Raw genomic sequence first — 16,142 nt, 5'->3', positions numbered from 1 at the left:
TCTCCTTTAATAGATATGGGGGGCTGGCTAAAATTTCTCAATGACCAACAGATGATGAAAAAAAGGGAATGCTTTTTTTCCTTTCCTTAAAACTTAACACATTTTTGCATTAGTTGACCATAATATTAATGGTCAAGTTGTTTATAATGGCCAAAATGCTGTTATCTCAGGTAATTGCGAGTTAATAAGGGCAGCGAGGATCTAATTATAATGGAAAGCTGGACATAATCACAGCTAAAATAAAAAGATTTGACATTATATTTCAATTTATAAAGGATCGTCAACCCCATTACTAACACCTAGAACAAACGGTGAAGCAAATCTTAAGAAGCTTTTAAATTATAATTAGGAAAGTTTGCCAACATTTTTGATTAACAAATTGTTAAAAATTGTATATATGTAAGTATATTAATTGGATTTTTCTTTTATTGTCAAAAAAATTGTTTTGTGTGGTAGACAGAGACAAAGAATTCGGTTGGTGCAATTCTTTTTCAAGAGGTTTTCCATTGATGATTCTTTTGAAAGATGTCATCAATGAGCATGGTCTTTGTCTCGTCTCATCATCAACTTTTGCCTTTGTCTTGACCGTTATATGGTATATATTTGAAAGATTTTTCACACAAAGCCTTCTCGTTTGGACCCGAGAACATTAGTCATCCAAAAACAGAGACAAGTTTCATTTGTTACATGATTCTGGATTCTGTATGGTTCTTATCTCTCGCTCTCTTTCCCTCTCTCACAAATCGGAATTTCCAAACATGAGTCAAAGAAGAAAAAAAAAAAAGACATAAAAACGAAAAAAAAAACCAAACTAAAAATGAAATGGGCAAGGCATTTTTTTCAACATTAAAAAACCGCTAAGCGAGGAGGAACTTGTTTGAATTTGGCAACAAACACATTCGCACATTCGCACACACACACACGCCACATAAACGCTTACTTACTTGAAAACAGTTTAACAAGCACTTGTACTTAGATACACAGTTTGAGGGACACAAAGGAGTTTTTGCACTTGCACAGAGACAGACTAAGACTAAACCCGCCGAATGACCAAAGTCGAATGAACGAGAGCCTGTGTGATAAGGCCAGACCAGAGACCGGCCAGGCAGACAGTGAGTCTAAGCCACGCAGGCAAGCAGCTGGCAAGGAGAGAGAGAGGGAGGCAAATCGGATCATTTAGCCGAATTCAAACGAAGCTATGAATTCACACCTGCACAGAAGCAGGTAAACATACATAAAGTGCTGACAGCTAAATTGCATATTAATTTGTGTGGAAATCTTGACAAGCACTCAAGTGGATAGACTCAACTTAGTTGAAGGCCAAACTACCTGGCAGCACACCTCCTCAACCTCAATCTGAGTCTCATCTTTGTCCTCATCCTTTCATCTCTCCACTCTCCAATATTTTCAATTAGTTCGATGGTATAGTGGAAATATTTGAAAAAAGTTCAAAGTTCAGCTAAGCAAATCAAAGTAATGGATAAATTGCAGACACATCAAATATATAGATTTGAGAATATTGAGAAGGGGTAGGAAGTAGGGGGGTAGGGGAGAGTAGATAGGTCAAAGTGCAGACACGCGATTGATATTAGTTTGTCTTAGCCTGGCTTGTGCCTTTGTTTGATAGTTTTCTCTAATGCAGTAATTGCCCTTTTGGTAACAGTTTAGTCAAGCAATTAGTTTGAGTGCTGCCAGTCGGGGTTTGACTTGGCTTGGGTGCGGCCAGGCCCACTGACTGACCAGACCGGCCATTTATGGATCCATCAAACACACACACACACACACCCACACCCACAAGTGTGTAATTTAAACTGAGCAGAATTGAAAATTGTGAAAAAATGATGTGAGATTGGCAAAAGCTTTTCCCCTTTATTTCTGTTTCTGTTTGATTTCCATGTAATAGAAATTGATATGCGCATAATAAGCCAGCCGGTCCAACCAGCCATCCATCCAGCCATTAGACGACTTAACGATCCTCTCCCTCTGCACTGTTTACAAGGCATTTTGTAATTGAATTACTCGACTCGTACTTGATGCCATAATTAAAGCTAAAACCCGATCACGCGATCTCCACCAAGTGAGGCAAGAGAAAGAGATTCGTTTGGGTTAATGATATAACAAAATGAATTGTTTTATAAACTATTTGGCGCGGCATAAATATCAAAAATTTGAAATGAGTCCATAACACGGAATATATCTTAATAATTGCAAAAAAAAAAAACTAAAAAGAAAAGAAATCCACAAAGTTATGTGTAGCTCAAGGTGTTGAAAAGTTATGCAAAATATTTAACAAAAAGCTAAATTTGTTGAAAAATATAAAATTAAAATTTAATTCAATTAGAATCGTGTCTTTGCCATTGATTTGAATCTTAGCCCTGAATTTATTTATTTTATTTGAGAAGGTTAAACCATTAAAAAACTTAAATAAATAAAATAAAATAACTCACAAATCAAATACTTATACATATGTAATTGTGTGTGTGTGTGCATGTGTACTTATCTTTCTGTGTGTGTGTGTGTGTGTGTGTAATAACAATCTAAAACCGCAAAATTGTTAAATATGATCACCTGGCCGTCTCCGGTTCATTTTTTTTTTTTTTTTTTGGTGGTTAAAATTATGATGATGATGATATAAATCATCAAGTAACAAAAAGTGAATGAGTGAGTATACTCAAGCTTATGCAACATTTTGCAACAATTGCCACTCAAATGACACTTGCGAATGAAGCTCAAGCTCAAGTTAAAAATTGAAGTGACAATATTACACAAAGAAAAAGTTTTTGCCTTCTTTCCTTCTCTTCTTTCTTTTAGTTAAAGCGCAAAATAAAGATCTCAAACAATGCAGACAGAGCAGATGAACATATAGAGATATGTATAAAGAGGGAGATGGAAAGAAAAACTATATACATATATACAAAACAGACCAGACTCGATCCCATCCGACCACGTTTAAGCATTTGCCTTCTTCATAGAGTTGAGTTTCCCACGCCGCAGCAATCACCCAACATAATGATGCAAAATTACAACGTCAACGCCAAACTCAGTCATTTTATTTCATTTTGAGATCCAAAAGCCCCCTTAGTAATTTTTTGCTTTGGCTTAAACTGACCTTCCGCTTTTTTGTTTTTAGTTTTAACTTTTGCTCATTTTAACCTTTTTTCTTTGTTGTTAGTTTATTTTTTGGTTTTCTGCTTATTTAATTGTAATTGTGGGTTATGTTTGGAAATTTCACCTCAAGTTCAAGGTGTCCCACACACACAAACACACCTCAATTTGTATTAACATTCACATAAACATTTGGCAACATCAAAAATCATTCAAGTCTAACAACATTTTCGATTGGCAACATTTCTAAGCAACAGGGTTGTGGCAAATACCCTATGAATACCATGAATGCTTCGCATTCCCTCTCGCAATTAGTTTATATCTTTAACCAATTAAAGGATGTTATCAAACGAGTTCAAATAATTGCCTTAATGTATTTTTTTATAGAAAATATATATACCAAATATGATTCTTATCGGTTTAAACTTCTTTTAGGGCATGAAAACTTCGTGACTAAGGACCAAAGCGAAGTTATTCCTTGTACACTGTTATTTTAACGAGCAGGCGCAGTGCTTCAAGCACGTGCTGCCACCCAGACACCCAAACTCATCCTCCCCGCCACCAGGATGAAAACCCCCTCAATGCAACCAACCAGCATGGCCAGACATGTGTTGTTGTTTCTACTTTTGCCGGTTGCCCGGAGTTACCCGAAAAAAAACACCAAACCAAATGTAAAGCGTCAAAACAAACCTCTCTTCCCTTTTGGAGTTTTTCTTTGTTTCATTTGTTGTCGATGGCAAAATGAAGAAAAAGCAATGAAACGCAAGTGGGGGTAGGAGTTGGAGATGACTCTTATTCCTCTGTTTCCAAAAAGTTGAGTGACTCGAACGACTAGACGACAACTTAAAGAGGGGCCCACAGCTTGTGCAGCGACGGAAGCAGGAAACATGCGTTTTTCGTTTTTGGCAAAACAAACAAAAGCTCCACACTCCACCCAACCCCTCACCGTCCACTGGCAATCTTTACGGGCATTCCTCCCACACCCCACCCCACTTAAGCAGTATCTAATTGATGCCTGGTGTTCATTTCCCCTGTAAAGTGGGGTTGCATTTCATATTCTCCCTCATTTTCCTTTGCAGTTTTCGTTTCATTTGGGCTTATTTCTCTTCTTCTTTTTTTTTTTTGTTCTTGGGTGTGGTTTGGGTTTTATTGATTGATATACACCATTAAGGAGGAGTTTGTTCTCTTCACTGATATCTTTTGTTTCGGCCCGCATTATTACCTAGGATGAAGACCAGAAAATCTATCGAATCGAAAATCTTCCGCTCTTTGGTTTTTGTTTTGTTTTCATGGGAAAATCATGAGTCAACGCATTTCATTCAAGTTTTGGTTGTACAAACTTGTTGGTCGAAACCACGATGATGTTGATGATGATGACGTTTTCGTTTACCGTTGGCTTCCTATATAGTAGAACCGGGGCGGGGTCTCCAACTCTTTTGACTGATAACTTGTTTCTTTTTTCCGAGTGTGTGTTTGTGTGTGTGTGTGTGTTTTAGACAACCCACGCTCAAATGCCCCCTAATTGACCGACCGTCTTCCATGTACTTAGGGCCGGTGGGCCCAGTGTAGGTCTCAGGTCCCACATTGGCTGGCTTGGCTGGCTGACTGGCTCTTCAACTACAATGAACTCGCGCGGTCGCCGACAAGTTCAACGAGCAATAACAACAACAAGAACTATTCACTGTCACAAGTCCATTCAACTGACTGTCGTCGTTCTCGTTCTTCCAATTGTCACAGCTGTTTTTCTCAACTTCCCGCAACTCTTCGCTTTACCCTATACTTACACACTGTATCAAGGGAGGCCAACACATTTGGAATTGAAAGAACTTTTAAAAAAATTTCAAAGGTGACTATTAAAGTATGGGATTGCTATAGTTGTGTGACTTCAAGAATATCCTTTCTTATTTCACTGAGTTTAGATATCGTTTCTAAACGAAAGCGGGATGATTTGAGTTATTAGAGATGTCAATTTTATATTATACTTTTCGCAAGTAGTAAACAAATCAGTGACTTGAACTTTGCAACAGTGGACTAGACCACCTAGAGTACTACTCTAGAGGAAAGCTCTTACTTTGCCTCAGTGTGTAATTTCATGGAAGAACGAATGATGTGAGGCAGAAGGCATGAGTAGGAAAGTATGTGCGACAAGTGCTGCTTGAATCAATGTTTGTCTTGTGCCCCTACTGAAGGTGACGTGACATGGTGGAGGATAACGAGAATGATGCTACCCATTCGTTTCCTGTTTGCACTTAATGCTAAGGAAGGGGTAGTAAAATGGATCTGTCCAAACATAAATATAGCTATTATGGTGTGTATGTGTGTGCGATCTTCATTCTCCAACTAACTGCACCAACGATCACCTACCTACATACATATATATATGCTTTAAGGTTAGTATAAGTATTTAGTTTATCCACATACATACATACAAATGGAAAGAAAACAAATGAAAATGTAAAACTGAGCTGCATTTTAATTGGACAGGAGATACGGTCAAGTACTAATCATATGCATATATAAATATTTAATATATATATACAATGTATACCATATATATGTATATGTACATGTATACATCATATTTGTATGTGAATGATAATGCTAGCAAGTCATCGCGCGCGATTCAATGAATCGTTTTATATGCCAGAAACAAAACAAACACAAAAAGTTGCAACACTCAAAAATTACTTTATTTTTACTGGAAACCTGTTTTAGTTTTTAAATTGCGCAGAGGTAAGATAGAGTGAGATGGAAATAGAGAGGAAGCTGGGGGCGCGGGGGTATCGGCAGGCAGATTCTAGAATTAAAAACTAAAAGTGCGCTTGGTCAAGCGTTCCGATAATCGGACTAGTGAGTGACTCTCCACTCACACAGTCGGTTGACTGTCAGTTAAGCGACAACAGCAGCAGCGGCAACAGCGGCCAACAAAAACAAAAAAAACAGCAGCTTGCCCCGGCACAACTTAATACTGAGGAGACTGATACCAATCACAAAAAACAACAACGGCGACGACGACGACACAACATTAAACATGCTGCTGACCTTGATAATTGGCACTTTGATCTTATTATTGACCTGGGACTTTGGACGCAAACGTCAACGCGTTGCCATATTTCGCAAATCCCATATAACAGGACCAAGAACTTTGCCCCTTTTGGGCTGTGGCCTAGAGGCTCTCCATTTGGGAGCAGAAAGTAAGCCAAAATCGTTAATGTTTAGGCAAACGCCATTCAATTTTAAAATTGCATTTCGTTTTAATATTCAATAGATATCATCGATTATGTGGGCAATGCCTTCGAGAAATATGGTAAAACATTTCGTTTTTGGATTCTAAATGAATCATTGATCTATACAAAGGATTTAAAATATTTCGAGACCATACTGAGCAGCACTACATTGTTGGAGAAGGCACAGTTGTATCAATTCCTAAGACCCTTTCTCAATGATGGTCTATTGCTGAGTGTGGATAGGAAATGGCATGCCAGACGTAAGGTTTTCACAAATGCTTTCCATTTCAAAGTGCTGGAAAGATATGTGGAGATAATGGATAAACAGAGCGAGATAATGGTGGAGAAACTGAAGCAAGATGCCGATGGTAAGACTGTGGTGGATATGCTTAAGTATGTCTCACTAGCTGCTTTGGATGTTATCACAGGTAAGAATAGCTCTCTATTGAAAAGATCTTCGTATATTTTACTTTACTCTTTACTCTAGAGACCGCCATGGGTGTTCAAGTGAATGCCCAAAGTAATGAGGATTTTCCCTATATCAAGGCTCTGAAGAGGTAAGACTAGACTAGACCGAACGAGCCTTAGTTTTTGTTTGTTTACATACTTTTTCGCTTTCTTGTGTGTGTGTTTTAGTGTAGTCAATATACAACCTGATCGCATGTTTAAGTTCTCGCAACGTTATGGTTGGCTTTTTCGTCTCACTTGCCCGCTGTTGCATCGCAAACTAGTCCGAGATATAGGCATCATGCATGACTTCACCGACAAGGTCATACGCGAAAGACGAGCAGCTGTGGAGCAAGCGAAGGCCAATGGTAGCTACCAACCGTTGAGTAAGTCGAATCCGATCCTCATCAATTACAACTACTAACTAGCTTTTTGCTTGCTTTCCGTTTCTGTGGTCGTCGGCTTCATCTTCGTTCAGGTCTGGCTGATGCAGACATTGGTCGTAAATCACAAATGGCTCTGCTGGACATACTCCTGCAGGCCAACATCAATGGAGAACCCCTGACCGATGCCGATATCCGTGAAGAGGTCGATACGTTTATGTTTGAGGGCGATGATACCACAAGCAGTGGTGTCTCTCATGCTCTCTACTCCATTTCCCGGCATCCCGAAGTGCAGTCAAAACTCTATGATGAACTGCAACAAGTTCTTGGAAAAGACCCCACCGCACCGATCACTCAATCTCTATTGCAGGAACTCAAATATCTGGATTGTGTCATCAAGGAGACAATGCGTTTGTATCCCCCAGTGCCAGCTGTGGGTAGACATACGACAAAGGAGTTACGTATCGGAGACCAGATAATACCACCAAATACTAGCATCTATTTGGTGTTTTATTTTGCCCAACGCGATGCTGAATATTTTCCCGATCCTCTGAGTTTTAAACCAGAACGTTGGCTCACCGATGACGATGCCACAAAACCCAATGCTAAACCCCAGACCTTTGCCTATGTTCCTTTTAGTGCTGGTCCCAAGAACTGTATTGGTCAGAAATTTGCCATATTGGAGATGAAAGCACTGATCAGCAAAGTGATACGATATTATCATCTATTGCCTCTCGGTGAGGATGTGAAACCCATGATGAATTTCATTTTACGTTCGTCTGTTGGCATGAATGTGGGCCTTAAGCCGAGATCGAAATAGAATCTAACACATATTGTTAATATTTAATGTTTGGTTAAGGTGTATAATGGGTTTTTGTGATACTTTTTGTACTTATGCTCTAGCAGATATCAATACAATTGAATAAACCTTTTTTTAATATGTTAATTTTTGTATGAAAGAATTTTTAAAGCTATACTTGCGAATAATCAATTAAGGTTCAAACTTTTTGTTCAACTTTTCAGAAATGATTCTCAAAATTAGTCTGTTCTTTTTCTGTTTTATATGGTCCTTTTCCTTTTCTTCCATGACAATTTAGAAAGAAACGACACGTAAATTTGTGCCTTAACTAAGTGCCGACCAATATTGACGATTATGTCGATAGTTTTTGAAATCACGTTGAGAGATTGATTTAAACAGATGGACTTGAAATTACTGAAAATACCTTTGATGGCTAGAAAATTTAATTTACAAAGAACATTTTTATAGTAGTTACTATAGAATCTGTGGTATAGATCGATCAATGGAAATGTGTGTGCATTTATTAATATTTTCTTAATCGACCTAATAGACGAAGACTCTTAAAGTTAGTTAGTCTTGCAATACATATGTATCTTCTATAATCACAGATCGTTTACTTGTATTTTGAAGTGCATTCTGGCTACTAGAAAAAGTAATGATTAACTAACTTTATGGTAACAGTGTTATTAAATCGATGACTAAGTCGAGTAAATTATAGCGGTCTTTGTTTACTTAATCTTTATCTAAATTATTTACTCGTTAGGCTCATTATTATAAAATTAGACAGTCAAAGCAAACTAGTTCAGGTTTATACATCGGAATATTTATTTAGCAAATGAAGCTGCTGACTTGGACTGGGGATAACTGAGTGCTGGTGGTTTATCTTATATAAATTATTGTAGGTATTTACTTTGGGTCAATATTTGTAATTTACTTGTTATGCATTCACACCGTTTTCAAAGGTTGTAAAGATGCAGAAACCTCTAAGAATGAATTAAACAATAACAATATTTCGTAGAAATTTTCGTCGGAAGTGTATCATAAATCTCCAATGAGAAAAAAAAAAAGAAAATATGATCTCAAGTCATTATGTTATATGTATATGTGAGTAGGTTGGTTATTTAGGCCCAAGAGATAAGTTCTGCAATGTTTAAGAGAATTTGCAAAGAAAAAACAATAGATATAGCTATAGATAATAGATAAGGCCAGAAAGGGAGGAAATCATATAATCATCTTATCAGTTTTGTCGGTCAACATTCGGCTGAGTCTGCATAGATTGGGACTGAGATTGAGAAAAGTATAAAAAGGGGCCAAGAGACGGCGCAATGCGTCAAAAGTGGTTCATCAGCAGTTAGTTAAAGTTAAGCACTCTTCGGCAATAATTATGTGTGCAATGTTAATTCTAATTCTATCATCGCTGGCCGTGTTAGCCTTTGCCGAGGGCATAAGTCGTCCATTTCCCCCGTATGTGGGATTACCCACCCAGGATGGTTTGACACGTCTGTTTCTCTCATCGAGTGTGACGCGTCGTGATCCATTCGCCTCGGTGGCCTGTTTTGCTGGCTACATTGGTGAATCGAATCTCATTACGGAGCAGTATAGCAAAGACTATAGTGTGTGCTCGGAGCAGGCACAGAATTCACGCAAAGGGATCGATCATGATTTTTTGCCAACTCGCAGGTTAATCGAGAAATCAGCTGAAAAAGTATGCCGTGATCTTAACTTGTGCAATAAAATCAACAACACTCTGGATTCCTTTAATTGTCATGCGAATGTGGTAAGTGAAAGTAACTCCAATGCTGCGTACTCAAAGAACGTACGTTAATTTCTCCAAACTTTTCTTTTAGGGATCGAATAATACCATTACCACCTATAGCATATCGGGAAACGCCTCCGATCAGGCATCCAAATTGCAAGAGCGTTATCGTTTAATCGATTTACAGCATGAGCAATGCATTCATAAGGCAGAGAGAAGTTATGTAGAGTCCACAGCTGGAAATTATAACTATTTGCAGGCATGTTTGGATGGCCGTGCCAAGCCTAAACCGATGCCAACTACCACAAGCTCGACATCAACATCATCGACCACATCGTCGACGACAACTACAACAACCACAACTACAGAGCCACCGCCACCACCAACCACTGAGGCAACATTACCAAATACTACCGAAAGTCCAGTTAATATAGAAGATCAATTTAAGCAGCTTTTAAATTTGCTAAATTAATGTCACAAAGGTGGCAAGAACTTTATGAAATACTTTCCAGACATGTCACGGAAAGAGAAGAAGTCCCTAATATGCAACCCTTAGTAAATACATAAATTAACCCCCAGTTGAACTAAGAAGGGTACATTTACTCACAACCCCAAGAGGTTTTAATTTCACAAAATATTCACCAAAAAAAAAAAGTTGGGTGGGTGCGAAAAGTCTTCAACGATTTAAGCTAAGATCGTTTTCATTTCAATTCATCGATTTCTTTTCCACTTTCGTAATTGTGATTAATGAGTTTTTGGAGCCCTCTTCCGTTTTCCGTTGGCGTTATTCAACACTTGGCCAGCTAATGCGGAAAGCTCTTATGATTGATGAGAAACCTAAGGTGCTAATAATTGAGTTAAATAAAAAATAATTCAACGAGATCTTCAGATAGACCGAACAGAAGAACAGAACAAGAAAATGCCAACTACAAAAATCTCAAGAGCCATTTATGGCCATGAAGAGCAAAGGCAAAAATATAAAAAAAAAATCAAGCAAGAAAAAATGGTTCAAAACTTGGCATTTAAGGTAAAGTAAGTTATCGCACCGAATTGATTATACCCTACATTAAAAAAAGAATAAGGAGCTTTAAAGGGCAAGTCTGGCTTCTTCATTTACGGGTTTTCTAATGCAATCAGCTTTACTTGGGTTATATATTTCTACATTAAGTTCAATATGTAGTTTTTGGAATTTTCGAGTACTTCTCAACCTATACACAGTAGAAAAAGAGTCCAGACCTTGACAAAGACAAGCCGCACCGCACTCAATTGCTCTTTTTAGATGCCTCTGACCATAACATGTTTGGCTTTTATGGCTTTTGAGTATTTCAGTATGTACATATATGTTTGTATGTATGCTTAGGGCCGCAGTAGAACCCAGAAGACATGACCATAGATGAAACACCTGTTGTTGGCCCTGTTTGGTCGTTGCTTGTTCATTCGTTGCCGCCGTAGAGCAAGTGCTTAGCTCATTTATTAACACAATTGGCTGACACTGGCACAAGAACTGTTGCTGGCGGCAGTAACAACGACAACAACAAGAACAACAACAGCAGCAAAACTTGACTTAACTTGTGGTATGTAATTCTTGGAATGCCAATTGCGTCAATTTCTATGCGTTTTATTGGTACGCCAGCAATTGCAGGCAACCGTTGTGCTGCACTTGGTAAGAGGTTTAAGTTTAAGCCAAAGAGGAGTGGCTGGCTATGCTTATGCTGGCCATGTCTCGTATTTTGTAGTTTCTGTTGGTAATTAAAATGCAACTTGTATGCAGTTAGGTGTTTATGACGTGCGGCCCTCTTAATTGGCTGTCAAGAGGAACTGCTTATTAAGTAGGGGGAATGGAAGAGAGAAAAAGCTACGACAGCTAGCATTCTTTTAATATCGGGGGAGTGCCAATTTATCGCTTACAAAAGCAGAAAAGGTTTTAAGTAAAATCATTTTCTTAAAAAATGCTATAAAATATGACTTTTCATTTGATCCATCTGAAACATTTTCCAAGTATTGGGGGAAATGTGTGTATCTTTGATCATGAAATTGTAATGATTCTAAAGTACATTAAAGTAATGAACATTCTGGCTTATTTGGCTTTCATTTCATTGGGTTGGGTTTTCAAGAGATGTGAAATTTCAACGCCTACCTACCTATGGACATATACTCTCCTGTGTCCTCTTTGACTATTTGAGGCATTATTGCAGATAATTAATTTTGCAAGCCATTAAAAGTTAATGGATATGACCAAAAGTCATCGTAGACATTAAATATATACATTTTTTTAATGGCATTACTTAACACTGCAAAAAAGTGACTCTGCCTCTGTCTCTGCCTCATTCTCCCATCACTTTTATTAGAAATTCTCCACGCTTAGTTTAATTCAACTCGTGATGATGATGATGATGCCTCACATTTCGTCATCACCAGCGACTAATCACCTAGACGCTGAGTAGTATGTAGAATGATGGGGGGTCTATCTATCTATCACGTAGAATGGGGAAAGGTGGAGGCTTCCAAAACTAACCCACATTTGAGTGTACAATTTACTCGCTTCATTGAACTTTTCAGCACATCTAACCAAGCATGGAAAAAAAAGCGAATGTTAAATAGTGGAAGATCATCATGCATCAATCTACAAAAAGAGAGAGAAGAAAAACTAGTTTTGTTTTTCCATACAACAAAACGTGAACGTTTCATTTTCATTTGGTCTATGCGAAAATTGGGGGAAATGTGTTAATAAAACGTGAGAGAATCAATTTTAATCAATATGTGGAAAACGTTTTGCTTTTTTTTTCCATATGCAAAAATAAGAGGCATGAAGTGAGGGGTAAGGTGCAAATGAGGAGGAAGAGGAGGGCGTATAGTAAGTGCGGCCAATTAAGGAAAAAGTTGCAAGTGTCCCCAAAAGTAAGAAGAAATTAAACCAGACTAGATGCTACCCATTTGAGAGTGTCCAAGTTTTCACTCGATTCTGACTCTGATATACTCTCCGATTGGCAATCGTTTACAGGGTATTAATATCATCGAGGCAAAAACTAGTTTGCCTGCTGCCACGACATATACAAAATGAGCAGAAAAGGAAATCGTCGTCGTCGTCAGCGTTGTCGGTGTTGCCGCTGCCTTTTAAGGCATTTTGGTTTTGTTGCGTGTTGCGCATGCGCCTTGGTAAGCTATCAATTTCAGTCTTTCTACCTCCCTCTCTCCGCTTCTCTCGCTCTCTCTCCATATCTCTGTGTGTGTCTGTGTATTCAGGTCATTCGCATTTTCACATTTTGAAGGCGTTTTTTTTTGCATGTTGATTTTTCTTAAGATTGCACTTGCCTTGCCGATGTCAAAAAGAAACAAAAAACTTTTACTCTCTGGCCTGGCTAAAAATTGTTTGCTTATAGCCACACAGGAGGACCAGGAGTAGGAGTAGGAGGAGGTAGTCCCAAACAGACTTGACCAGTCCACCAGTTGGTCCACTCTTCCACCGATCTCTGGCCTGTTGGCTTGTGTGTTAATGGTAATGGCAAGTTGTTATTATGGCTGTTGCCTTTTTCTTCTCTTTTTTTTTGTATTTGCGCTTTGATGAAGCGATTTTTGCCTTTGTTTGTTACTTAATTGCGCCAAAGTCATTAATAATCGATTAACAATGTATGTACAAACGAGAGAGCAGGAGACAGGGAGAGGGGTGGAGTGATGCTGCTGCAAGGAAGTTGAAAAGGAAATTGAACGCAAAATAACCAATTTGTGTTTCCTGGCCTAGAATCTAAGCTGGGAGGAACAGGCAGAGTTATTAAAAAGCAACGAGTTTAGTTATTATCTATGTATGTACATAAGTTGTTTGGAATCTAAGACTAACGAGATCAGAAAGAGAGAGATTTTAAAAAACGAAGGGAGACGAGGAAAGCGAGAAAGGGAAAAGGAAACAAGCCTGCGAGGACAATCAGAAAAAGTATCGAGAGGTCAATAGAGATGGAAACGAGATGGAAGAGAATAAGAACGTAATGAACGAGTGCGAAGAAACGAGAACTAAATGAATAAGAACGAATACGAATAGACGAGAGTGAAACAAACGACAACTAAATTAACGAGACGAGGACGAAGAAATAAAGATTTTCCGAAGGAAACGAAGAGAGCGTGTAAGGGAAAAGAACAGAACGATATAAACGAGCAAGTAGATTACTTGAATACCAAAATTGCAAATGGTAGATCTCCTATGATATTTGGAATGTTAATTTCTATGGCTTTGCTGGTTATTATCCAATTTAGTCATAATTTTGAAATCTTAGTTTAGTTTAGTGGAAAAGTCTCTCTAGTTCTTGAAAACGCGCAGAGATAAACGTATATTAACATGCAACTGCCTGTCATCAATTCTATTCCCCCCATGAGAAATCCTGTTCTAGCCATAAAAAAGTCAATTTGGCCATCTCAGTATGCTTTAAGCTTGCATAAAAGCAACAGGTGTCTAATTGATTGACTGACTGGCTGATTGACTGGTAGACAGAAACAGAGACAGAGAGACAGATCAATAGATGCAGTTAGGCGATGCATTTATTGTTTGTCACTCAAACTTTCATGTGGTTGGGGGTCGGGATAGGGGCCCTGGAGAAATATCAAGGGAAAATTGATAAGAAATTCAATAGGCAAAAAGGAAATGTTAGTTGTGAGTTGGCATAGCCTGAAACAACCAGATGACGGCAAAACAGGATGATACGCGAGAGACAAGACAAAGAAAATTGAATAACCACACACAAAGAAGGAGAAAAAAAAAAACGAAAGACTGCAATAATAAATGCCCAATGATGGTATCTATGACAGAGAAGAGATTGTCTCTCTCTCTCCCTGTATCTGGCCAGGGAGCCATTCAACCATCTATCCAAGCAGACAAAGGAGCTAACACACGGAACATGGCCAGACAAGACACATGCCCAGGCACAAAGAGTTTGCATTGAGGAAAGATGCTGTTGCAGCTGCTGGTTGCTTCATTGGGATCAAAAGTGGGGGGCGGGGGCAACATTTTTCACTTTGCGTTTAGCTTAAAGCAGAAATAGGAGGAGCAGGAGGAGCAGCAGCAGCGGCAGCCACAGTAGATTTATGAGCAAAAAGAAAATAAAGAGGAGAACACCGTGTCCAAAAAGTTCATTGTACGAAGAGATGAGAGCTTCCAACTGCAACTGCAACTCCACCTTCGCCTCCGCCTTCTTCATTGGGGCTAATGAGTTGTCAACAATTCTGATGACTTTTATTTGCCAGTCAAACAAACAAACAGACAGACCAGCAAACCAGACGGAGAGAGAAACTAGAAACTGCAGTCTAGGCAAAGGATTTATCTTTATCCTAGACTTCAGTTTGTTGACTTTTCCATCTCCTTCGCTTCTTTCTCCTATCGAGAGTGTCAAAGTCAATGTCAGCGCGGTATTCAGATTGCAGACTTGAAAAAATATAGAATAGAATAGAATAATTTTGAGGCAATCAGATTCGAGTTGGTTTTTTTTTGTTTTATTAACCGGGAATATATGTATACCTTTTAAAATAAATCCCCATCCTTCTGAAGAATTTCAGTGAATTTGAAATAATTATTCGTCTATCAAATGCATTGAAAACAGTTTCACTTGTGGTTAATCATCTGTCATTGAGTATTTCTCATGCTTGTGTGGGGGGCTAACTCACACAGAGACTTCCAACTGTTTGCAATTTATTCTCATTAAAAATTAATTAAATTGCGCTCGAAAACCAATTTTTTATATTTCAACATTTCCTGCTAATGTTGTTTGTTCAGTTATTGCAAAACTATGTACATACTGGCTGTATATGACTGGTTGGCTGGATCATTCAGTCAGTCAGACAGACAGACGACCTGACATCATGAAAGAGAGCTTTCAAATTCGTTTTGGTAATTCGAGTGGCTTTAGCGGGAGGGTGTAAAAGAAGAAGGAGGATGAAGATGAAGAGGAGGAGGAGGCTAGCTTAACTTGACTTGGCCTAGAGCAAGTTTTGTCTAGTTTTTTTTGGCCATAAATACAATTTATGATGATTTTTTTTCTTGTCACAATATTGTGACATACATATATATGTATATGTGATATTTAAATGACTTTATCTAACTTCAAACTTATTGCACTTACAAGTGGGTAAATGATTAATTAGCTTAAAGATGCTGAAAACTAAAAAAAAACAAAATAAATAAAAGCGAAAACACTTGCCACAAATTGTTCCAAATTTTATAAAAGACTGTCTGACTGGAAACAAAAACCAAAACAGCTGTGCCCCAAACCATAACCAAAACTTGAACAAAGGCAAAAGCCAGAAGTGAATACAAAGACAATGAGAGAGAAAGAAACAGATGGAAGAAAATCGTTTAGAGAGACAGAGAGAGTCAGAGACTAAGTCAATGTACTAGAGACACAAAATTGTATAATAATCATTTACAAAGAAAAACACTTTTCTTA

The 16,142-nt window shown here is 38.2% G+C and overlaps 3 protein-coding genes across 4 annotated transcripts in view; 2 read left to right on the top strand and 1 right to left on the bottom strand.

Annotated features, from left to right (window-relative positions):
- Positions 1-16,142, bottom strand: part of Svil (Supervillin) — a 162,216-nt gene that overhangs the window by 19,115 nt on the left and 126,959 nt on the right. The gene's annotated exons all lie outside the window — the stretch shown is intronic.
- Cyp4d20 (Cytochrome P450 4d20) lies at positions 5,944-8,108 on the top strand. The gene is made up of 5 exons (XM_068285860.1): positions 5,944-6,299; positions 6,374-6,760; positions 6,820-6,889; positions 6,969-7,165; positions 7,258-8,108. Exons 1-5 carry the CDS (start codon positions 6,137-6,139, stop codon positions 7,980-7,982), a joined length of 1,542 nt encoding a protein of 513 aa, XP_068141961.1. The 5' UTR covers positions 5,944-6,136; the 3' UTR covers positions 7,983-8,108.
- Positions 9,307-10,326, top strand: LOC137574031 (uncharacterized). The gene is made up of 2 exons (XM_068286135.1): positions 9,307-9,738; positions 9,809-10,326. Exons 1-2 carry the CDS (start codon positions 9,346-9,348, stop codon positions 10,187-10,189), a joined length of 774 nt encoding a protein of 257 aa, XP_068142236.1. The 5' UTR covers positions 9,307-9,345; the 3' UTR covers positions 10,190-10,326.

The sequence above is a fragment of the Drosophila tropicalis genome, unplaced genomic scaffold (genome assembly GCF_018151085.1).
Source record: "Drosophila tropicalis isolate 14030-0801.00 unplaced genomic scaffold, ASM1815108v1 contig_443, whole genome shotgun sequence".
NCBI classification, from domain to species: Eukaryota; Metazoa; Arthropoda; class Insecta; order Diptera; family Drosophilidae; genus Drosophila; species Drosophila tropicalis.
This window is presented reverse-complemented; position numbering and strand designations above follow the sequence as displayed.

What these genes read in the sequence shown, in the direction of transcription:
- LOC137574031 (XM_068286135.1), top strand. Translation starts at nt 9,346, where the DNA reads ATGTGTGCAATGTTAATTCTAATTCTATCATCGCTGGCCGTGTTAGCC. An exon ending in TTAATTGTCATGCGAATGTG is followed by an intron (nt 9,739 to 9,808) that starts GTAAGTGAAAGT and finishes CTTTTCTTTTAG; the next exon opens with GGATCGAATAATACCATTAC.
- Cyp4d20 (XM_068285860.1), top strand. Translation starts at nt 6,137, where the DNA reads ATGCTGCTGACCTTGATAATTGGCACTTTGATCTTATTATTGACCTGG. An exon ending in TCTCCATTTGGGAGCAGAAA is followed by an intron (nt 6,300 to 6,373) that starts GTAAGCCAAAAT and finishes AATATTCAATAG; the next exon opens with ATATCATCGATTATGTGGGC. An exon ending in TGCTTTGGATGTTATCACAG is followed by an intron (nt 6,761 to 6,819) that starts GTAAGAATAGCT and finishes TCTTTACTCTAG; the next exon opens with AGACCGCCATGGGTGTTCAA.